Here is a 25909-nt window from a genome sequence, read left to right on the forward strand (position 1 = left end):
CCCCTCCCCTAACCCCTAAAACCTTATTACGCCTTCTCCCCCTTTACTTACTTGTCATACTCCCTCTCACTTCCTCCTTCCGCATTTGCTATACTTCTACACGCCACACTTTCCTCACTTCCCCCTCACTTTCCCTACGTCCCGTCTATCTTTTTCCCTCCTCTCATATTTCCCATGCTTCCCTTCTCTTCTCCTCTAATGACTTCCCCTATTTAGCCAACACCCATTTTCCCTAGCCCTTGGCATATTTACCATGCCCCCCTTACGCCACTTCCCCTATTTACACCAACCCTTCGTATCCACTTAGTTCCCTTACTTCCCATCACTTCTTCTCTCATCACTTCACCTAAGTTACAAACCCCCCCCCCCCCCCCCCCCCCCCTGCTCCATCTTTCCTCACTTGCAATACTTGCCCTTACTTCCCCGTTCCCTCATTTCACTACGTTCCGTCCATCTTTTAACCTCCTCATATATTTCCAATACTTCCTATCCCTTCACCTCTAATCACTTCCCCTACTTAGCCACCACCAATTTTCCCTAGCTCTTCGCATATTTCTCATGCTCCCCCTTACATCACTTCCCCTACTTATCCCAACACTTCCTACCCCCTTATTTTCCTCACTTTCCATTACTTCTCCTCTCATCCCTTCACCTACTTTCCACCCTCCCTTAATTCATATACTTTCCCTCTCCTCACATCTCCTACTTTCAACATCCCCCTAATACCTCTCCCCTTTACCTCTATACCCTTATTACACCTGCTCCCCCTTTTTTCCGTATTTGCCTCAACACTTCCTATTCCCTTATTTCCTCTGCTTCCCATTAATTCCATTTTCCTCACTTCGCCTACTTTCCATTTTCCTCCTCCACTATCTTCTTCCACTTTCCATTAACCTTCTCCCCTGACTTCTACTAATTTCCATCCCCCGCATTCCCCCCATACTTCCCTTACTTCCCATCCACACTTGAAAACTCAGTTCGTCTTTTTGGTAGAAAATTAATACTTTGGCTTGAAAATTCATTTGCACGGTTAAAAATTAAACTATTTTCGTGAAAAAATTAATATTTAATTGTAAGTTCGTCTCTTTTTTCGTTGAAAATTAATCTTTTTAAGTGAAAATCTTAATATTTTATTTTTTATTAGGACTTTTTTCATTTTTAGTTGAAAATTCATGTTTTTTTTTAAAGTTGTCTTTTTTAATAAAAAATTATTAATAATTTGGTTGAAAATCCAACTACTTGGTTGAAAGTTGAACTAATTTGTTAAAAATTCATTTTACTGATTAAAGATCAAACTGTTTTATTACACATTCGCATTTTTCGATTGACTATTAATTTTCTTAACTGAAAATTTAAATATTCCAGTTAAACATTCATCAATTTAGTTAATAAATCATCGTTTTGATTGACGTATAAACTATTTTGTTGAAAATTCTTCTTTTTTTGTCAATATTGGTTAGAAATTTTAATATACTGTTGAAATTTCTATTTTTTGGGTTGAAAATTTAACTGCATTAGTTGCGAATCGATTCTTTGGTTTAAAATTCGAACATATAGTGGAAAATTTGTTTTTCTGTTTGCTCGAAAATTAATTTTTAAACTTAAAATGTAACTAAATATTACATTTTAGTTACAAATTTTCCTTCCTTTATGGAAAAGAAGTATTATTAAGTATTAGAGCTAATACTTTTTTCGCGAATAAATATTGAAAATCCAATACTTTTTCACGAAAAAAATTACGTGATCCTTAACTTACTAATACTTCTTTTTCATAAAAGTTGTTCACTTGAAAATTGAACTACTTTTCTGTAAATTCGTTTTTCTGGTTAAAGATTCTTCATTTTCGTTGACAACTCAAGTATATTGTTGAAAATTCGTGTTTTTTTGTCAAAAATAAATTTTTTTATTTGCTTGAAAATAATTTTTTTTTTTAAGACTGAGCTATTTTTTTATTCATTTAATTCGCTGAAAATTCGTCCCATTGGTAAAAAATAATCTTCTTGCTTGAAAATTTAGCCTTTCAGTTAAAAATAAAATTTTTCTGTACAAAATTCAAATATGTTCCTGAAAAGTCGTTGATTTTTTCGTTGAAAATTAATTTTTTTTAAATGAAAATTTTAATACTTTATGTTCTATTGTAAACTTGACTTTAGTTAAAGATTCATGTATTTGGTTATAAATATGTCCTTTTTGGTAGAAAATTAATCTACTTGATAGAAAATTTAACACATTGTTTAAAAGGTGAACTGCTGCGTTAAAAAATCATTATATTGATTAAAGATGAAACTATTTTATTACAACTTTCTTTTTAGTTGATAATGAATTTTCCTAATTAAATATTCAACTATTCCAGTTAAAGATTCATTATATTAGTTCAAAATGCATCTCTTTAGTTAAAGGTTAAACTAGTAGATTGAAAGTCCATCTATTTGGTTGAAAATTCTACAATAAAACAAAAGTAATCCTTTCCTACTTCCCTTTCTTAACTCCCCTTAACTTCCCCTACTTTTCACCCTTCCCATCACCCCCTACTTCCCTTCCCATCACCCCCCCCCCCTAACCCCCCATATATTTCCGTCTCCTCACTTCCCTTTCACTATTTTTAAACTACGTTGTTTTTCAACCATTTTTCTACCAAATAGTTGATTTTTCAACAACAAAATTCAAATTTACAATAAAAAATGAAATATTAAAATTTTGATTTAAAAAACTTAATTTTTAACGAAGAAAGAAAGTAATTTTAATGTAAAAATGGGGGATGGAGTGGTAATCCAACTCCGCTGGACCGCCTTTTTAAGAATTGGTTCACCCTCGCAAGTGGATTACCAAGAAGTTCAAGTGGATTATGTGAATTACTCCGGATTAATAGCACGGATAACAGAGAGGTCCAGCGAATTATCTGAGTTGTTTCCCCATCGCTAGAGACACACCATGAACAGGGAGTAAACCTGAAACAATGACCATTGAATTTAAAGAGCCTCGGGATTTCCTCTTCCGTCGTAGGCGGGAGTAATAATGAAAGATCTGAAAATTTATTGTCTTTTCCCTTTGTAACATTTTCCCATAGTTACGGACTTTTCTCTCTCTTGCACTCTTTCCCGTTCTTTCTCATTTTATCTCTGGACAACTATAGACAAGCGATTTCCGCGTTTCCAATTTCCATACGAACCGTTTCACTGATAACTGAGGACGCGGAAGCGTAATACCAGAATGCCAGAGTCTTAACTAATTACATTAATTAAAGACAGCTTGAGTGATTTAGAGTCGCAATAACAGTACTGGTCGCTGAACGAATCCCCTATATTATTTCTAGCTGCAGCTCTGATTCATTATAGTGACAAAGATTGCGGGTGGGTTTTTTATAGAAAAAAAATAATTGTCACATTAGTGAAGCGTATTTTTGTATAGAATAAAATCAATTTTTACTTTATGGATAGATTTTTAATTAACAGAATTGACTATTAAAAATCTAAACAAACACACGGGATGACTGGAAAATCCCGAAAAATAAAATTCCCGCTAATAAAATGGATGCCAGAAGTTTGCCGAATTGTAAAATATCTGTCCGAGAAAATTCCCGAATTTAAAAGATTAAAAAAAATTGTGTTCTAATAAAAATTATTTATCGATTAAAAATACCATAATCAAATATTGTTATGAAAGGAATCTTTAAAAATATTTAAAGTATTTTAAAATCATCGTATTAATTTAAAATAACAATAATTGAATACAAATGGTATGGAATTAATTTATTTAATAACACGTGCGCCTCGAACGAAAAAAATTGTCCTTAAATTTTCACCAAATCTGATAACATTTTTCAAACAAATACTTTGCAGGATTTAATTCAGCACTGATTTATCTCAAAGTTTCTTTCTATTTTTTTTTTTTAATTAACAATTTAATTTTTAGAACATTGTTTGTAATTTTTAAAAAATACTATTCACATTTTCAAATAAAGTTTGTCATTTAGAAGTATATTTTTTTCAACTATTGTTATTTTTAATTCAAACAACAATTTTTTTTAAACTTTAAACGGCAATTTTCTGTCGCGAATTTTATTATTCGAGAATTTTACAGTGTCAGAAATTCTATTTTTCGGAATTTTTCAGTCTTCCCATAGCCTAAGTTGTAAATTTCTCAAAAACAAATTACAAAAAATTAATAATCGGATATGATTTAGTCTACTTGATTGATTTTTGGTTGTTTTTATTTTTGCACTTTCTTGAAAATGCATGTATTTAACTTGTATACATGTGTAGAATTATCTCCCTTTACATTATTATCATTTTACAACAAACCAGATAAATTTTCAACCAAACTGTTGAATTTGCAACCAAGAAGATTAATTTTCTACCGGGAAACACCATTTTGTAACAAAATACATAACTTTTCAATCGAATAGTTAAATTTTCAACTAAAAATGGGAAACAAAAAATGGAATAATTACATTTTCAATTTGAAAAATTAAGTATTTACCCAGAAAAAAAAAATAATTTTGAACAAAATAGTTCAATTTTAAACCAAAAAGATAAATTTCTAACTCAAATTATGCATTTTCAACCACGAAATTATTTGTAACAAAGTAGTTTAACTTTCAACCAAATAATTCAATTTTCAATCAAAAGGATTAATTTTTTACTAAAAAACATACATTTTTAATAGAATAAATGAATTTTCAACCAACTAGTAGTGCCAGTACTAGGTTGGCAATTTAACTATTTTGCTCAAAGTTCGTTTTTATTATTAATTGAAAATTAATCTTTTTAACTCAAATTTTAAATATTCCATTTTTGGTTGAAAATTGAGCCTTTTTACTTTAAAATTCATGTATTTTGTTGAAAATTTATATTTATGGTACAAAGATCCTCTTTTTGTTTGGAAATTCAATTATATTTGTTGAAAATTCGTTTTTTTTTGTGTCACAAATTAAATTTTATTACTGAAATCTACTACTCAATTTTTGGTTGTTAATTGATCTTTTCTAGTTGGAAATTAATTAATTCTGTTTGAAATACATTTTCTTGCTTTGAAATTTAACTATTTTAGTAGAAGTTTAATAATTTTAGTTGAAAGTGCATCACTTTGGTTGAAAATTTTACTATTTTGTTGATAAATAATGTTTACTGTTGGTTAAAGATAAATCTTTTTAACTAAAAATTTTAATATTCAATGTTTCATTCGAAATTTATTTTTCTTAGTTGAAAATTCACGTATTTTGTTGAAAATTAATCTTTTTAATAACAAAAATTCATCTTTTTGGTTGAAAATTCAACTTATTGGTTACAAATTCATCCATCCTTTTGAAAATTTTATATTTTCAATTGAAATAATAGGAATTTGAATAGTTCTAAATTGAATTTAGTGTAGTATACACTTTAATATTTTATTTAAAAGAAAATACTGCCCTATTTTCGTGATAAATCTCCTTAGTTCCTGTTTTTACAAGGTTTATACTAACCTGAAAAATAACTTTCATTCAAATTAAATTGAATTATTAAAAATTATTAAAATAAATTGTTACTAAATTACTAAATTAAAAATTAATATCTTTAATATAGAATGAATTTGAAGTCTAAGAAGATAAGATAAAAATGGTTTTTAATTATTGTTCAAATTCATGGACTTTATTAAGAAATTCAAGAAATGATTAATTATATTCTTAGTATTATTTATTAACTGATTTATTCGACAATGAGATATTTAAAAATATCTTAAAATAAATTTTTTGAAGGCTTTCTAAATTATACCAAAATGTTATTTATCCTTTAATAAAGTTACTTTCAAAAATAAAAAAACAAACAGCTATCGTAAATTAATAATTAGGATTCGAAATTTTGCAGGGAATCGGTCAATCAGATTGAACGGGGGGTGGATACACCTGAGGTCAACTTTCCGCGGAAAGTTTACTTCATTATGGAAGCAATCAGCTGAATATTACCCTGCTTGAAAGATTACCTGAAAGTTTTCGTACCCCTAGTCTTTTCTGAATTACTTTGAAAAATAATACCTAAAAAATCTTGAGATACCTGAAAAAAAACCTGGAATCGTCAAGAAATCTTTTTCAAAGTTTCGAGTAGACAACCAGGATAAGAAAACATTATTTTTAGTCTAAAATAACTGTTTTTGCCATTATAGATATTCGTTGAATGGTAAACCTGGCTATGCATCCGGCGGATCTACTATGAATTCCACGAGATCCATATCAACGAATAGCGATCACTATGCTATTGTTCACTCGAGACCTGGAAGCAGATATTCTGGTCCGGGACACAAGCATCACCATCATCATCACAGAGGGCCACCTTCCAACATTGGTTCCCATTATTCAGGAAAATAGTGCATCTGACTGAATAGGTTTTTTTTATTACTCCTTTACCCCTTTTTGAATCGTTCTAATTATCTGAGCTTAAAATACGTAAACAGTATAGATAACATATGTATATAGAGGCATTCTCCTATGCGCTGAGATAGGTGATTCTCGAATCAAATCAAAAGATATACCTTCCTATACCTATGATCTAATAACTTGGAGGATTATTTTTAATCATTGTCTCCCACTTTTCCACTCCGTCGTGAATTTACTATACGCACAAATATTTAATAATTGAATGTGCGCGTAGAATATAGAAAGCAAGTTGATTCATTTTATCACTTATGAGCCATCCATTAATTACGTAGGGGAGACAACCCTAAAGTAAATATTAAACGTTTAGTAAATTATCATTAATTTAAAATAATAATGTATGTAAAATAAATAATTTAAGTCAATTAACAGTTTGAATAATATACGTGTTAACAAATTAAAATTATAAATAATTATTTTAGGTATATTTGTGTTTTTAATTAACGATTATTTACTTAGGATGGTCTCCCCTAACACATTTTTTACCCCTTTCCTTCCCCCTTTAATAATTTGTGACATATCATAATTTTTCAAAATATTTTCAGTCATTTTATTAAATACAATTTACTTACCTCAGATGCCCGAATTATTACATAATTGGAAGCTAATAAGAATTAAATTAAAAAAACATGCAGCAAACTTCTCATAAATTAAAACGTATAAAAAACGGCGTCATTTAATAGTAAAACATTCTTCAGAAACTTAATTTTTTACCATTTTTTTTATTCACTAGTACATGTTACCAATTATTTAATATTGCTAATAAATTTGTCTCCATTTTTTGACAAGCTAAGCGTAGCCTAAACTTTAAATACTTTTGTTTTAAGAGTACTTTTTTTTAATATTTAAATCTTTGGAAATAACATAAAATATTTGAAATTCTTGAAAATCCTTTGAGATCCTTCAATTCTTGTGAATAAATTCTTTGAAATTTCATCAAAATATTAATATTTTAATAGTATCAAATTTAAATTAAATTTTTTTATGAAAAAAAATATTAATTTATATAAAATCTGACGATATTCCTTGAAATTTTTTTAATCTTTTGAAAATTCATTGGAATTGTTTTAAAAATTTGAAAATTCCTTCGATTATTTTAAACAACCTTCAAATCTTTTAAAAAATTTAGATTTCTAAAATTCCCTTGCAATCTTTTAAAATATCCCGAAATCTTCAAGATTTTTAAAACTACTTTTAAAATATTTTTAAAAAAATATTTAGATATACCTTCAAATATTTAAAATTCATTTTTAATCTCTGATATCCTTTGAAATCCATTAATTTGTTAAAAAGTTAAATCCTTGGAAATAACTCTTGAAATATTTATAAATCTTTGAAATTTTAGGAAATTCTTTAAGATCGCATGCAATTTTTTTTAAATCTCTTAAAATCTTGGAAATTTTGTAAATCTTTTGATAATATATGAAAATTTCTATTCAAACTCTTGAAAATTATTTAAATTCTTTGGAATCTTTCAAAATATTCCAAAATCTGCAAAAAAATTGTGTATGTTTTCGAAATACCTTCAAATATTTGAAAAAATCTTTATCTCTTTGACATTACTCAATTTTTATGAATAAATTCTTTTGAATTCTATTAATTTTTTAATCTTTTGAAAATTTCTTGGAATCCTTTAAAAAATCTTTAAAAATTTCCAATCCTAGAAATATTTTTAAATTTCCTAAAACTTGGTGAAATTTCTTTGAATCTTTTAAAATTCCTTATAATCTTAACCATTCTTTAAAATTCCTTGGAATCTTAAATAAAATCCTGAAATCTTAAAATTCTGTAAAACATTACAAACAAAAATTTAATCTTTGAACCTTTAAATATTTCACTCTCTCTAAATCTTTCAAATCTTTCAAATTCCCACAATTTATGTGAATAAATTCTTTGAAATTTCATTAAAATATTATGAAATCCCTTGGAAAATTTCAGATCCTGGGAAATTAATTAGAATTCCTTATTAGGAGATTTTGAAATTCATTACAATCCCTTAGAATGTTTTTAAATATCCTATAACCTTTTAGGTTCTATAAAATCCTTCCGCAATTGTAGGAAATTATTCAAAGCCGCATGGAATTTTTTAAACCCTTAAATTCATAATCCTCGTAATTTCTTTAATCTCTTTAAAATTTCTTGGAATTCTTTAAAATAGCCTAAATGCCTAAATTATTTCAAATCTTTTGAAACCCCTTGAAATTTTTAAAGCTCCCTAAAAGCCCTTGAAATCTTTTAAAGTACCTTAAATCTTTGAAATCATTTAAAATATTTTGAAATCTCTTCAAGTTCACCAAATATATTAAAATTCTTTAGAATCTTTTAAAATATCTTGAAATCTTGCTAACAAAAATTGGAAATTCATCGAAAAATTTGAAAAACTCTTCAAACCTTTGAAATCCTTTAACATGTCTCAATTTATGTGAATACATTTTTTGAGATTTTATTCAAATGTTATAAAAAAATACTTCGAAATAATTGGAGTTCTATGAAATCATTTGAGATTTTGAAAAATTCAATAAAGTGCCTTATTGAGAGTCTTTAAAGCTCTTCGAAATTACTGAAGTAAATTAAATATATTGTTCTAGTATTTTAATAAAATAAAAAAATTCGGCAGTTTTTTTAAAAAATCTTGAATGATTTTATTTGATTGTAGTAATATCAAAAATGGTTAAAAAATGTTTTTATGGATATTGTTCTACGAAATGATAGGGAAAAAATCGAATCTAATTAAACTATTGATTCTAATTACTAAATTGAATAGGGGAGACTACCCTACAGTGGATAAAAATTAATTAAAATGACAAATATGCCTAAAATAATTAATGCTAATTGTAATTGATTCAATCAGGTTGGCCGTTTTAATCGACGAAATGAATTCCCGGTTTTTTCCCGGTTCGCAAACATTTTTCCCGGTCAATGAAATTAAAAAATTGGAACACTAAAGCTTCAAAATTTTACACTTGCGGTAATAAAAACTGAGCTTTAAATGAAAGCACTCAAAGCGGAACTGTTACATTTTGAAATTAAAAAATTTTAATTTAAAAGTTTTTAATTAAAAAATGTTGTATTCAAATGCTCAATAATTTACGCGCATAAAATTGAAGGTACTAGCATTTTTCAATATAAAAAAATATAAATCCACATTATCATTTTCAATGCTCTAAACTAAAAAATCAATTAATGAACTTAAAAATTTTTTTAATTTTATAATTTTAAGGAATTTTAAGCTAGAAACATCAAAAATTGAAAAAATTTTAACTGAAAACGTCTTAAATTAGAAATTCAATTATTTTCTTTTTAAGTAGTTTAAACATCCTTTGAAAGCTTCAAAACTTTATTTCGAAATCTTGAGAAATCTAGAAGTTGTTTTAAATTGGTTTTAAATTAAAAATTATTTTGTAAATTTTTTCAGAACTTCTAAATACCTGTCAAAATAAATTGAAAGTTTGTCTACAATTTTCAGAAAATCCTGCAAATTTTAAAAAATTTCTTTACAATTTGGATGTATAAAGAACAATTGAAAATTTATTTTCAGAATAAAAACATTTTCTTAAGATTCCTAGGAAAATTAAAAATAACTTTACATTTTGAAAAGTTATTTTAAGAGAATATTTAAAAAGTTTTACAAAGATTTAAACAAAATTTTCAAAAAAGATTCTGGAAGATATTAAGAACACTTTCTAAAATTTGCATGATAATTTTCAATCTTTTTAAAACTCCTAAATATCTCTTGAAATTACTCAATTTTTTCTAAAAATGTTCATTTGTAAATCATACATCAAAATTTAAAAATTTCACTTACAAATTAAGAATTTTGCAAATACAACAATTAAAATTGTGACGTTCAAAGATTAAAGACTCTTCGAAATTTTAATGATTCCAGGTTTTCTATGTCAAACAATTCAGTCAAAGATTCTCTACCTTTAAATATTTGGTTTCAATTTACTTTTCTTGAATAAAAAATAAAAAATTGCTAAATATTCAATAATTAATCTTTTTTTTTAATTAAAAATTTTAAATTTAATGGGTTCAAAATTGAATATTTCAGACTGAAACAATATTTTAAATTTAATAAAATCCTTTAATTAAGAATATATTATCATGAAGTTATTGTTAAGTTGAAAATAGTTTATAAACTTTCAGTCACACCTTTACATTTGTTTAATGACTACGACTTTTAAATTCAAATCGTTTAAGTTTTAACGATAAAATCTGAAAATTCTTAAATTATGAACTGGTTTAAAATCGTTTTGTCAAATCGTTTTGTTCACTTTTTATTACTTAAAATACAGATAAATTAAAATAAAATGTATTCATTCATTAAATAAAAATGTTTTTTATCCAAAATTTTCAACATCAAAGGCTTTTATATTTTATTTGTTCAAGTCTTTAAGAAAGCATTTAAAAATTCTTTAGAGTAAAAATGTAAGCTTAGAAATAAAAATTTTCAATGGAAAATTTTTAAAATAAAATTTTTTGAATTATGCATTGTAAGCTAAATAATAGCATAATTGAAAAACATAACAATTCCACTGATTATTAAAAAACTGTTAAAATCGAACGTGGAAAGATTTTTCTTCTACAAATTTGTAAAATTCCCGGTAAAAAAAAATTCACTGTCATTTCCCGGTCTCCAAAAATTCAATAATAATTCAGTTAAATTAATTATTTTGCATACATTAGTATATTAAATGAATTATTATCTACTGTAGATTCATTATCCACTGTAAGGTCGTCTCCTCTACATGGATTTTCTTTAGGGTTAATTTTTTTTAATATTACGTAAAAGCATTAATTTAACCCACCCCCCCCCCATTTTTCAAAGCTGCTACGTAATTCTCGGATGGCCCCTTATTGTTTTCACATTATTACTTATCCTGTTTGGTAAGTTTGCTGGAAAATTGGGATATAGTTAGAGGACAATCAGACTGTCCAAGAAGTCATTCAATTCTTTGACTCAAATATATTGTTAAACTGTTCTAAACATTAATATTCCTTGTTATATCTAGTTCTAGTATGCACATGTTATTTTCAGTCTTGCATCTACGATAGTATATATGAAAATAAAACAGAAGTCGTGCGAATAAAGTGAAGCTAACTAAATTTAAAAATATTTATAATAGAACAGACTAGCAATAAAAATTAAAAAATACTGAATATGTGGATGTTACGTTTGAAAATCAAATATAAAATTGCTTCATTTTATTTGTGCATGTACACGCTTAAAACAAATTCAATTCTCAATAAGATGTATAAAAATGTTTAGGCTAGCTTTTACGAAATCTATTAGTCTTGATGACCTGTTTTGCCTGGCCAAGTCAATAAGGTGTAAATAAGTTTTTAGAAAGTTGCATTTTTATCTGAAAGAAATGCATTATGCTGAATTTATTCATTAAAAATTTAATAAAATAAATTTAATTAAAATTAGTTAGATCATTCATGTAAAACATGAAATATAATTTTGTGGCATCTTAAAGTCAAATTTGCTGTTAAATTTATTTTAGTTGGTAAAAAAAAAATTGGTTTTCTAAGGCAAAGAGATAAGAAATATAAAATAGTGTATTGAGAATCGAAAACTTTGGCCAAAAGTCATAATCCTCTCTATAGATTATTTTCCTCAAATAATCATAAGCTGTGTTTATCATACTTAATACTAATTAGCTTTGCTAATTTTATTTGGCTGCTCGCAATCCTCGATTTGTAAAATGTATGTATAATTTTGTATTCAGTCAATTTGAAAGTGTTCAAAATAAAAACGTCGCGATATTTTTTAACGATACATGCATTTATCCTTAACCTGATCCTTCATTTTTCCTGACATTTTAATGCTGTCGAATTTTTAGCATATAATCTTTTATAAACATAATAAAACAGTTTGAGATTAAAATTTGCTATTTTATTATTTTATTTTAACAACAAAAAATACTTTTCAAACATGAAAGATAAATCTTCAAACTAAAAGGACCAATTTTCGACAAAAACAAAGATGAATTGTTAACAAAATAGCTGAATTTTCAACAAAATGGTTTATTTTTTAACCAAATTGTTGAATTTTATAACCAAATCATCGAATTTTCAGACAAAAAAGATTAAACTTCAACAAAGAAAGTTGTATTTTCAATCAAGTAATTTTTACCAGGCAGTTGAATTTTTAATAACAACAAAAAAAGGATCAATTTTGAATCTAGAGGACAAACTTTCTATCGAAACAGACGAATGTTTATCAAAATAGATGAATTTCTGACCAAGAAAAGGTGACGTTTTATCAAAATACTTGCATTTTCACCATATTATTAAATTTTCAAAAAATTAGTAGACTTTTTTAGAAAGTACTTTAGTTTTCTAACTAAAAAATGTATTTGCAATGAAATAGTCAAATTTTCAACAACAAAAAAGAAATTAAACTTCACCCAAAAACATTTTCAACCAAGTGGTTATATTTTCAACCAAAAAAATTGCTTTCAACCAAATAGTTACATTTACAACCAACCAGTTGAACTTGAAATAAAAAAAAAGATATGATTTTCAACTAAATATTTGAACTTTTAATCAAATAATTGAATTTTAGGTCTACAAAACCTACAAATGGTTGAATTTTTAATCAAGCAAGATTAAACTTCAACAAAAAATGTAAAATTTTCAAATAAACAGTTAAATTTTAAAGTCAAAAAGAAAAATTTTTCAGAAGACAGTCACATTTTCAACCCAAAAAGTAGAATAAATAAAAAAAAGATGAATTTTCAGCCTACAAAGTCGAATATAGACAAAAACAGTAATAATTTATAATTTTAACCAAAAAATATGAAATTTTTGCCAAAAAAGATAAATTTTAAACCAAAAATAAAGTGACATTTTTACCTAAAATAAATTTTAATAACAAGAAAAATTTCAACAAATCAGTTAAATTTTTAAATTTTGTATTAAAAAAAAAGATTTTCAACAAAAAACATAAATTTTTAACATAGAAGATGAATTCTTAGCCAAAAAAGTAATATTTTATTCTAATGGAATTTTCAAGAAAACAGATAACCAAGAAACATTAAAAATAAAGAAGATTGATCTTCTATTAAACAGACGAATTTTCAACCAAATTTAACCAAATAATTAAATTTTCAACATATAAAGATGAATACTAAAAAAATTTAATAGTTGATATTTCGGACAAAAAAGATAGAATTTCTTTTAAAAGAGATGGATTTTTAATCCAAAATCTTCAACCAAAAAGATTCATTTTTTTCAAACAGACGAATGTTCTACAAAATACATAAATTTCCAAATAAAAAGTAATATTTCAATCTAAAAATGATGATTTTTCAACCAATAACAGAAATTTGAAATTTCAGTTTAAAAAAGTTCCTCTTTTATAACAAAAAACGAATTTTCAACAAAATAGACACATTTTCAACAAAAGCGATAGATTTTTAATAAAAAATTGTAAAGTTAAAACATTTTCAGTTAAAAAAAATTAGTTTTAAGCAACAATAAAAAACTAATTTTCAACAAAAAACTTAAATTTTTAATAAAAGAAATGAATATTCAACCAAAAAATAATTTTTTAACAAAGTAGTTCAACTTTTACCCAAGTAGCTTGATTTTCAATTTAAAAATATCAATTTACAATAAAAAATGATTTTGTAACAAAGTGGTTAATCCTTTAAATAAGTAGTTCAATTTTACAGCAAAAAGAAGAATTTTTAATTTAAAAAACTCTTGAATTTAACAAAAAAGATAAATTTTTAATAAAATAGTTGAATACTCCACCAAAGAAGATTAAATTTCCAAGAAGCATTTTCATCTAAAAATAGGCGAAATTTCTACTAAAACAGGTGAATTTTTAAACCAAAAACTTGAATTAAAACAAATCGTCAAATTTTCAACTAAGAAATATTCCGGTTGAATTTTCCACGTAAAAATATGAAATTTTTTAACTAAAATGTAATTATCTATCCCAATAGTTAAATTTTCAACTCAAGACGAATTTTCAATAAACAGTTAAATTTTCTACAAAAAAAAAAAATAATTTTTTCACGAATAAGTTAATAGTAAATATTTCAGACGAAAAATATTTTTATTTTGAAATAAAAAACACTTGAATTTAACCAAAATCGATGAATTTTTTTAACAGGATACTTGAATCCTCAACCAAAGAAGATCAATTTTCATTTAAGCATTTTTATCCAAAAAAAAGGTGAAATTTCTACAAAAACAGATGAATATTTAGACCAAAAAATCGAATAAAAAATCGTTGATGTTTCAACTAAGAAATATTTCGGCTGAATTTTCAAAATAAAAAGTATGAATTTTTGTAATCGATATTTATCTTCCTCAATAGTTAAATTTTCAATAAAACAGTTGAATTTTCTGCCGAAAAAAATAATTTTTTCACGAATAATTTAAAAGTAGAAACTTCAGGAAAAAACTTAATTTTTAATCAAAAACTCTTGAATTAAAAAAAAAAAAGATTTTTGAAAAAAGTAGTTGAATCCTTAACCAAAGAAGATTAATTTTCTACCAAGCACTTTGATCTAAAATAGGTGAAATTTATAGTAAAGCAGACGAATTTTTAAACCAAAAATTGGAATTAACAAAAATTGTCAAATTTTCAAAACAAGGAAGATTTCGAATGAATTTTCGAAATAAAAAATATTAATTTTTGTAATCGATATTTATTTATCTTCCTCAATAGTTGAATTTTCAACCAAAAACGAATTTTCACTGAATTTTCTACCGAAAAAAAAATTTTTTTCACGAATAATTTAAAAGTAGAAACTTCAGAGAAAAAATTTAATTTTTAATCGAAAACTCTTGAATTAAAAAAAAAAAAGATTTTTGAAAAAAATAGTTGAATCCTCGACTAAAGAAGATTAAGTTTCTACCAAGCATTTTGATCTAAAAATAGGTGAAATTTATACTAAAACAGATGCATTTTTAGAAAAAAAAATCAAATAAAAAAATCGTTGAAGTTTCAACTGAGAAAGATTTCGGCTGAATTTTCCACATAAAAATATAAATTTTTATAACTAAAAATTAATTATCTACCCGAATAGTTAAATGTTCAACCCAAGACGAATTTCCATCAAACAGTTGAATTTTCTATCAAAAAATCATTTTTTCACGAATAAGTTAATTGTAAATACCTCAGACTTCAGACAAAAAGATTTTAACTTTTAATTAAAAACACTTGAATTTAACCAAAATCGATGAATTTCTTAAACAGAATACCTGAATCCTCAACCAAAGAAGATCGATTTTCATTCAAGCATTTTTATCTAAAAAAAGGTGGAATTTTTACAAAAACATATGCATTTTTAGATCCAAAAATCAAATAAAAAAAATCGTTGAAGTTTCAACTGAGAAAGATTTCGGCTGAATTTTCAAAATAAAAATATTAATTTTTGTAACCAATATTCAATTATCCACCCTAGTAGTTAAATTTCCAACATAAGATGAATTTTCAAACCAAAAAGTTCATTTTTTAAGAAAATAATAAAATGTTTAAGTAAAAATATATAAAATAAATAAATATAATATAAAATAAATTCAGAACAAAATTTCAAATGTACTATTCTTAAATATTAATTATTATTATTTATTATATTGATTCTTAATATATAAATCCCTGTAAAATACTTCTTAAATAATAACTGTTTAAATTCCGAAATTCCAAGATTTCTTTCTAATTTCTTGTAGAAAATATTATCGCTGTGTAAAAAAAGGAACTAAATATAAAAAGAAGACACGTTTGCTTTTAAGTTCTCAATAAATCAATTAAAGTATATTACATTATCACAATTTACATTTTACACATACACATCCTATGAAAATTCAATGAAAAACAACTTTCAGTTTATATAATAAATCATTTGCGATATTTGTACTAATACTTTGTAAAAATTAATGTCATGTAATAACAAATGTTGGAAGATTAGGGGATTCAAAATGTCGAGATATAATAAAAAAAAGGGTTTAAATTATTATTACTCGCTTATTAAGTTGCTTACGACCGTTTGAAGAGCACGTGGCATGCAGAGAGGACACATTGTATCCAATTCTTCTGCTTGATGAAGTACTTTTCCCAAAACTTGAGCGGTACATGGAAGAGGTAATGGTTGAGACACCAACAATTCTGTTTCCATTTGCGGTACTAATTCCGTCTGGTAGGAGGAAACGGGGAAATAATGGCCACAAGTGAAAACTGTAGTATCTTTTCCCATTTCAAGAAAACGGGAAACACTTTCCGGATCCTAAACAAATAAATAAATATGGATAGTAAAATAATGATTGATGAATTTTAACAAAAAAGTTCATGTTCAACAAAGAGAGACTAATTTTCAACTAAATTGTTGAATTTTTAACTAAAAGAGATGCATTTTTAACACAAAAATTCCATTTTAAGTTTAAAAAATTCGTTTTTAACTAATGAGTTGCAATTTATTATATTTGATACTTCAACCAAAATAGACTTGAATCTTAAATAAAAAACAGATGAAAAAATTGATTTTTAGCAAGAAAAATAAACAATTTTCAAACAAGGAGATGCATTTTCAACTAGTTTAATGAATTTGAAAAAAAGACGAATTTTTAACCAATGAGTTGAATTTTCGACAAAACAGTTGAAGTTTCAACTAAAAAAGATCAATTGGCAGCCAAAAATGAAATAGTTTAATTTTTAGTTAAAAAACATTTATTTTTTAAACCAAGAAAACGAATATTCAAACAAAGCATTCAATTTTCCAACAATAAAGGTGAATTCTAAACTAAAAATATAATAGTTGATACTTCAAACAAAAAGATTCCAATGTTTAATAAAAATAGTTGAATTAAATCTAAAAAGACGTATTTCCCATAAATACTTAAAGCGTAAAAAAAATAATTAAATTTTGGATAAAAAAAGGCGAATTTTATATAAAACATTTAAACTTACAAACCTAAAATATTAATTTTCCACAAAAAAGTTAATACTTGATCAATTAGTCATTTTCAAGCTAGAAAGAGGATTTTTTTGGAGAACATGACGTTTAAACCCTAAACGATGAACTTCAACCAAAAAAAGTTTATTTTGAAGGGAAAAAGATTAATTTTCAACTAAAAAATGCCATTTTTTAACCTAAAATTCAATATAAAGTTTTAAACATTCATTTTTACCCAAAAATTCGAATTTTCAACCAATAAAAAAGGATTCTTAACAAAACTTATAATATTTTATACTTCAAGCAAAAAATATTAAAATTTTAAATAAAAAACAGACGAACAAATTGATTTTGAATCAAAAAATGATTTTTCAACCAAAGATTTGAATTTTTAATCAATAAAGATGAATTCTTAATTAAAAATGTAAAGGTTGATAATTAAAACAAAAAAGTTCTTAATTTTTAATAAAAAATAGTTGAATCCTCAACAAAAACAGATTAATTTTCAAAACGAAAATGCGAATTTTTTATAAAACATTTGTATTTATGACTCTATAATATTATTTTGCACAGAAAAGTTCACATTTGATTCAATAGTTATTTTAACGTTAAAAATAAGATTTTTTAGAAAATATTTATGCAAAAAAAAATGAATTTTTAACCAAAGAGATTAATTTTCAATTAATAAAACTAAATTCTCACCGAAAAATATAACAATTTATAAGTTAACCAAAAGCGATTTGAATTTTAAATTAAAAACAGTTGAATTAAAGCAAAAAAGACGAATTTTCAACGAATTAGTTAAACCCCCGATCAAAATAGATTAATTTTCTACCAAACAGTTGCATTTTTAACAAAGAGAAGAATTTTCAAATCAAAAGGGCAAATTTACTACGAAGGGTGACGTTTCAATATTGAAAGAAAAAAAATTGTAAGAAAATTGAGGAATTTTCAAGCCAAAAAGATGAGCTTTCTAGAAAACAGTTAAAATTTCAACCCGAAAATATTCATTTTCCACATAAAAGGTTAATGTTTATTCAAATAGTTAATATATCAAACTAAAAAGTTTAATTTTTTCAGAAGAATTTGACTTTTATTCCCGAAATGTTGAATTTCCAAGAAGGAAGAACTAACTAAATTAATTTGAAATTACGTTTATTTTTATATTATACAAATATCGATCAAAGAGAGAGAGAGAGAGAGAGTTTGAATTTATTTGATCTACATAAATCAAAAATCTTATTATTATATCAGAAGAGACGATTTTTTAACAAAATAATTGAATTTTTAAAGAAAAAAACTGAACGTTTATTTGTATGGTGTTACGGTCAATGTTATATCAATTTTCAACTAAAAAATATCAGTTTTCAACCAACAATGGATTAGTTAAATTTCAGTAAACAAAATTAAGTTTTCACAAAACTGAATTTTTAATCGAAGAGATGATTTTTTAACCAAGAAATGAAGACATTTTTAATAAAATAAATTAATCGTGAAACAAAAATATAATTAGTAGACTTTTCAATTTAAAAAAATGAAATTTTAACGAAAAACAGTTGAATCATCAACAATAACAGATGAATTTTCAACCAAGCAGTTGCATTTTTAACCAAAAGAGATTACATTTTTACCAAGAGATAAATTTTCAAACGAACAAGACGAGTAAAATACTTGCATTTTCAATCAAATAATAACATTTTTTCTAAAAAAAAAATAATTGTGAAACAAAAGACTTCTCAATTAAAAAGAATGAACTTTTAACAAAAAATAATGGAATCATCAACAATAACAGATTAATTTTCAAACAAGCAGTTGCATTTCTAACCAAAAAACATGAAATTTATACCAAGAAAAGAATTTTCAAGGAAAAAAGATTTATTAGTCCTCAAATGAAAAAATTCAACCACATTGTATAATTTTCAAGCGAAAAAGTAGACTCTTCAAGGAAAAAAGACAAATATTTAACCAAAAAATATTAACTTTTAACAAAAAAGTTTATTTTCAACCAAAGAGTTGAATATTCTATAAAATTAGTCAAATTTTCTAACAAAAAAGTTTAATTGCAATCCAAAAAGACGAATTTTCAATCAAATAATAACATTTCTACTAAAAAAAAAATGAATTGTGCAACAAAAACATAATTAAATAGACTTCTCTATTTAAAAAATTAGCATTCAACGAAAAATTGTTTAGTTTTCTGATTGGTTTATATTACTTCAGTTCGCATTAAGAAAAAAAACGATAAAAGGGTTAAAAAGGGGAAATATTTTGAAAACAGAGGAAAAAAGGAAATTTCAATAAAAAAATGGAATTTTCAATAAAAAATAAATTTTTACTAAAAAGACGACTTTCCAAAGAAGAAAGATTTTTCAGTCCTAAATTAAGAAAAAATTAACTATGTTGTATCATTTTCAAGCGAAAAAGACAAATTTTCAACCCGAAAATATGAATTTTCAAAAAAAATGTTTATTTTTAACCAATCAGTTGAATGTTATACGAAATAGTTGAATTTTGAACCCAAAAAGACGAATTTTAAATCAAACAGTTGAGCTATCAATCAAATAATAAAATTTTCACCAAAAAAATGAATTGTGAAACAAAAAAATAATTAGTAGCCTTCTAAATAAAAAAATAAAAAACATTCAGCAAAAGATAGTTGAATTTTCTGATTGCTTTCTATTACTTCCGATCGCATTAAGCAAAAAAAAAACGAGAAGAGGCTTAAAAAGGGGAAATTTTTTGAAAACGGGGGAAGAGGAAATTTTAATAAAATAGTTGAATTTGCAACGAAGAAAGTTTTTTCAGTCCTAAATTAAAAAAAAATCAACCACGTTGTATCATTTTTAAGCGAAAAAGACGAATTTTCAACAAAAATGTTTATTTTTAACCTATCAGTTGAATGTTATACAAAATAGTGGAATTTACAAAGCAAAAAGACGAATTTTAAATAAAACAGTTGAGCTATCAATCAAATAATAGGATTTTCAATTAAAAAAATTGTCAAACAAAAATATAATTATTAGACTTCTCTATTTAAAAAATTAACATTTAACCAAAAATTGTTGAATTTTCTGATTGTTTTTTATTACTTCAGTTCGCATTAAGCAAAAAAACGAGAAAAGAATGAAACAGGGTAAATTTTTTGAAAGCAGGGGGAAAAGAAGAAATTTCAATAAAATAGTTGAATTTTCAATAAAAAAAAAACATTTTTACTACAAAAAATACGAATTTTTAACGAAGAAAGATTTTTCAGTCCTAAATTTAAAAAAAATCAACTACGTTGTATCAGTTTCAAGCGAAAAAGACGAATTTTCAGCAAGAGAGTTTTTTTTTAACCATTTAGTTGAATGTTATACAAAATAGTGGAATTTACAAAGCAAAAAGACGAATTTTAAATAAAACAGTTGAGGTATCATTAAAATAAAAACATTTTCACTGAACCAAAAAAAAAAATTGTCAAACAAAAATATAATTAGTAGACTTCTGTATTTAAAAAAATTAGTATCCAACCAAAAATGGTGAAAAAATAGGGGGAAAAGCGGAATTCTCTAAAAAAGGGGAAAAGAGGGGAAAAAAGAACAGGGGAAAGACTGCGAAGTCTACTGGCCGAAAAGAGATTATCGCAAGGGATAGCTATCAATAAAATCCTACCTTAATATGAATAAATGGCCTTGGATCACTTTGTTTGGAAGATAAAGTAGACTTCATTCCTTCCAACATTTGTTCGATTGTCTGGTTTTCATTTGAACCAGGATAACCCGTTAATGGTGGTCCATAGGATTTGGCCACTGATTGAGATAGCGCTTCTACATATTCCGGAGTTGATTGACCTGGCGCAAAAGGTTTCAATATTTCAATTACAATCAAGAATAGTGAAAAACAGATTAGAGTAACAAAAATTACCTTGCTGTATATGCTCTAAAAGCATCGAGCATACTTTTAATGTTAGCTTTGTCGATAATAAATCAATACCCCTGGTCACTCTTATTTGGTCATCTTCTTTAATTGTATCTTTACATGCGGAGTTTTGGCTAAAATGTAACCATTATTATTACTATTATTTTATTAATTTAAATATAATTTATTATAATTGTTCTTATAATTATTATTTAAATCAGTCAAAAGTTATTTTTCAAATCAGCCAATTTGACTCACTGATGAAATCAATCGTTTTGAATAATCCAATCGGTTGAATTTTCAACTAAAAAAGGTTCATTTTCAAGCAAAATGGAATGGATCAATTTTCAACATACGAAGTTAATTTAAAAACAAAGAGTTTTCAGCAAAATAGCTCAATTTTCAAGCACATAGAGGGATTTTCAATTGAAAAAGATTAATTTTCAATAACAACATTTTTTTTAAATTGCGAAATTTTTAATTAAAAAAAAATGGGTTTTCATCTAAAATGATGAAGCTTTAATCAAACCAATGAATTTTCAACCACAAAGAATTATTTCCTACCGTAAAAGATGAATTTTCAACTAAAAAGAGGAATTTCCCACAAACAGAAATTTTCAAACAAAATCTTCAATTTTTAACTAAAACAGATTCATTTTCAATAAAAAAATCCAATTTTAAACAATATATTTTAGTTTTTCAAAGAAACAGATTCATTTTTAACAAAATTATGAATCATTAACAAAAAGCATGGTTTTTTAGCCAAGAAAATTAATTTTCTATTATAAAAGAGGAATTTTCAACCCAACAGATAGATTTTCAAATATAAGAATGAATCACTAATTTTACACCAAATTTTTCACCAAAAACTTCAATTTTCAACAAAAAAAGATTCATTTTCAATTTAAACATATAAATTTTTGACTAAAATGGTTCATTTATACCCATAAAAATGAATTTTCTACTAAAAAAGATTAGTTTTCTATCAAAAAATAATAATTTTCAACTAAAAAACATTGAGTATCAGTAAAAAAAATGTTAATGTTCAACAAAATAGTTATTTTCTAACCGAACATATGAATTTTTTCCATCAAGAAAATTAATTTTCTATCACAAATTAAAATTTTCAACTAAACAAGATTAATTTTCAATAAAAAATCCAATTTTTAGCACAATAGTTTAATTTTCTATCAAATAGAAGAACTGTCAATTTGAACAAAAAAGACTATTTTTTCTTTAAAAAAAAGGGAAATTTTCAAACAAAAACTTGAATTTTCAAATATACCAGAATAATTTTCAATAAAAATCAAATTTTTAACAAAATAGTGTCGTTTTTTAAACAAAAAAAGATGATTTTTCTTTCAATTTTAATTTTTTTTTAATTTAATTTTCTGCTAAAAAATATTAATTTTCTATAAAAAAAGGATCATTTTCATCTAAACAAGATTGATTTTCAGTTTAAAAAATCAAAATTTCGATAAAATAGTTTAACTTTCAACGAAATAGATTTAACTTAAATAATGAATCATTAACCAAAAGAGTGAATTTACAACCAAGACTAGTTTTCTACCAAAAACTACAATTTGCAACTGAACAATATTAATTTTATAGAAATCCAGTTTTGAATAAAATAATTTAATTTTCGACTAAATCGATTAATTTCCAACTAAAATAATGAACATTTAACCCGAAGAAAGAAATTTCAACCAAAAAGATGAATTTGCAACAAAAATTATGAATGATTAACCAGAAGAATGAATCTTTAACCAAGAAGATTAATTTTCTACCAAAAAGAAGAATTTTCTAATAAACAAGATTCATTTTCAGTAAAAAAAAAAATTTGCATAAAAATATTTTAATTTTTAACCTAACGGATGAACTTTAAACAATAATAATAAATCATTAACCAAAAAAAGTGAATTTTCAACTAAAAAGATGAATCAAACAAGATTAATTTTTAGAAAAAAATACAATTTTCTTTAAAATGTTTTAATTTTTAACAAAACGGATGAACTGTCAGCAAAATAAGGAATCATTAAACAAAATCATGAATCTTCCACCAAAAAGATTAATCTTCTACAAAAAAAAGAGAGAAATTTTCAAGCAAAAACTAGTTTTTTCTAGTTAACAAGATTAGTTTTCAATCAAAAACAAATTTGGAACACAAGAATTCCATTTTCAACAACAAAAAAATGAATTTTTAACTAAAATGATTAATCATTAACAGCAAGAATGAATTTTCAAATAAGAAGATTAATTTTCTGCAAAAATGAGGAATTTTCAACCATAAAGTTGAATTTTCAGTTAAAAAAACCAAATTTAGAATATAATAGTTTCATGGTCAACCAGACAAGTAAATTTTTTAATTTGAAAGGGTTAATTCTGAATAATAAATAAAATTTCCAACAACATAGTTCAATTTTCAGCTGAAACAAAATTAATTTTTAAGAAAAAAAAACTACTTTCCATCAAAATAGTTTAATTTGCAATCAAATTGATGGTTTTTTTAACTATAACTATAAATATTTAACTAGAATAGTCGAAATTTCAACCAAACAGATGAAATATCGACAAAAGAATTAAACAAAAAAGAGGAATTTTCAACGAGAAAAGATTAATTTTCAAACCAACATTAACTAGATAAAATTCTAGTTTAAAAAAATGTATTTTTCAACTATAAAGATGAATTTTTAACTTAAAAAGAAGCTCTCGCCTTTATAACTCTATTCTAAGAGAAAACTGCTGTAAACAATAACGAATTGTTTAAAAATTGTATTTAAACGTCTAATTAGCAACAGAAAATAATGCTTTATGTATTAGAAACAATTTTCTTTTAGAAAACCGCCAAACTGAATTTTTCACTTATTAATTATTTTTTAGACCATATTTGGGAAAATTCAAAATTATAAAGATTTTATTTCAAAACGTTAATTTTATGTTTTGAAGATTTCATAATATGTCGTAAAAGAATCGGCCAGATTAAAAAAAAAAAATTTCGGATAAAAACTTTTTAGATTTGTAGAATTTTCAGTAATTTTGAAAATAATTTAAATCTTGAGCAGATTCAGCGAATTTTGTAATTAACTGTACATTTTTGAAGATTCCTGCTTAAATTTCAAATGATTTCTTTATGTTGAGAAAAAGAATTCTAGAAGAAAATTAAATCAGAATTAGGAAATTACAAAAAAAGTCTCTATTATGCTTGAAAAATATTTAAAACTATTCAAGCAATTCAAAGTTAATTTAAAACTTTTAAAAAATTTAATTTTTTTTAAATTTAGATTGTTGAAGATTTTGAAAAAAGAAGCTAAATTAAAATTACAAAAGGTTTCAAGAGAATAAAATTCTTTTCTTTAAATTCCCAGATAAATGTTTAATGATTTTTATTTTAAAAAACTATCTTTAGGATAATATTCTAAAATATTACAAAGTATTTCAAAACATCTTAAAAAAAGAATCTGAATAATTTTAAGGCAAATTTTTTTATCTAAAAAATATTAAGACAAATTCGAAAAATTTTATAAGACAATATTTTATAAGATAAATTTTATAAGAAGGATTAGAAATATTACAAAGATTCCAGAAAAATTGTTAATTTGAAATAGATCAAAATTTTGAGAAAATTGTAGATTTTTTACAATTTTGTAAAAAAAGAAACTTTTTATGAAATTGCAAAGGTTTTGAGAGAATCAAACCATTTTCTCTAGATTGCTAGGAAAATTTAGTTGTTTAGGAGATTTGAGGACCATTTTTTCAGAATTAAAAAAAAAAATTATAGTTAACAAAATTTTCAAGTTTAAGAAAATGAAAGAAAATTATACATTGTAAACAAAGTTAATTGATTTTAATAAATCCAGTTAGAAATTTGCTTTTCGGCATAACTATTTTCATAGATTTTAGCTTCAGATTTAAGACAAAAGGGACATTTTCATTATACATTTGTTCAATTTAAATATGAACTAAAGTTATTTCAAGCTGAAAAATAAACGTTGTTAAAAATGAATTATAAAATAAAAAAATTGGTATTCTTAATTATAACAGTTTTTGATCAAGAACTCGAGGTGAAATTTTGAAATAAATATTTCAGTATTTTAATTGTTTATTGAACAATAGTTTTTAGGGTTTAATGTTTTTCTCTCTTACTTTAGGTAAAAAATTCAATTATTATTTAACCCTAATTCTGTAAGGCACGTTTTTTAACATTTATTTAGGGATTATAAAATCGTTATTTTGGTAAACAATTAAATACAATTTTTTAAATAAAAAAGCACCAATGAGATTTTGTGAGAATCTTTTAAGGAATAAAATAAGTGTTCCAGCATTAAAATTAAAAAAGAATTGCAACTTTTACCTACAGAGAAAAAGGAAAACATTAAACTCTAAATTGTTATTTTGAAATAAAGAAAACCCGAAATATTTTCTTCAAAAGTTCGCCTCGAGTTTTTTACCAAAATTAGTTATAATTAACATTAGCATATTTTCCTCCATTTTATGAATAACTTTTAACCAAGTTCAGTTTTTGAACTTGAAATAACATATGATAATAATAAATAACAGTAAATAAGCAAGCACATTGTGTTCATTAAAATAAATAATTTGTTTATTAAATTATTTGAAAATCCGAAATGAATTTAAATTAATAAATAAAATAAAATTACAGAAATAATTATATGTCTGATTTGATTACGCATGA

The 25909-nt window shown here is 24.6% G+C and overlaps 2 protein-coding genes across 3 annotated transcripts in view; one reads left to right on the plus strand and one right to left on the minus strand.

Annotated features, from left to right (window-relative positions):
* The window catches only part of LOC117176254, a 77368-nt gene extending 70177 nt beyond the window's left edge, over positions 1-7191 (plus strand). The window contains exon 9 of the mRNA XM_033366411.1: positions 6139-7191. Within this exon, the coding sequence (XP_033222302.1) occupies positions 6139-6340 (202 nt within the window). The 3' untranslated portion in view covers positions 6341-7191. The remainder of the gene's footprint in view (positions 1-6138) is intronic.
* An 8996-nt stretch (positions 7192-16187) lies between these two features.
* Positions 16188-25909, minus strand: part of LOC117176193 — a 64911-nt gene continuing 55189 nt past the window's right edge. For both annotated transcript variants that reach the window (XM_033366299.1, XM_033366300.1), the window contains exons 17-19: positions 21223-21350; positions 20971-21149; positions 16188-16653 (exon numbers count right to left, since the gene is read on the minus strand). In XM_033366299.1, the coding sequence (XP_033222190.1) occupies positions 16387-16653; positions 20971-21149; positions 21223-21350 (574 nt within the window). In that variant the 3' untranslated portion in view covers positions 16188-16386. The remainder of the gene's footprint in view (positions 16654-20970; positions 21150-21222; positions 21351-25909) is intronic.

This window comes from Belonocnema kinseyi, chromosome 7 (assembly GCF_010883055.1).
Source record: "Belonocnema kinseyi isolate 2016_QV_RU_SX_M_011 chromosome 7, B_treatae_v1, whole genome shotgun sequence".
NCBI lineage: Eukaryota > Metazoa > Arthropoda > Insecta > Hymenoptera > Cynipidae > Belonocnema > Belonocnema kinseyi.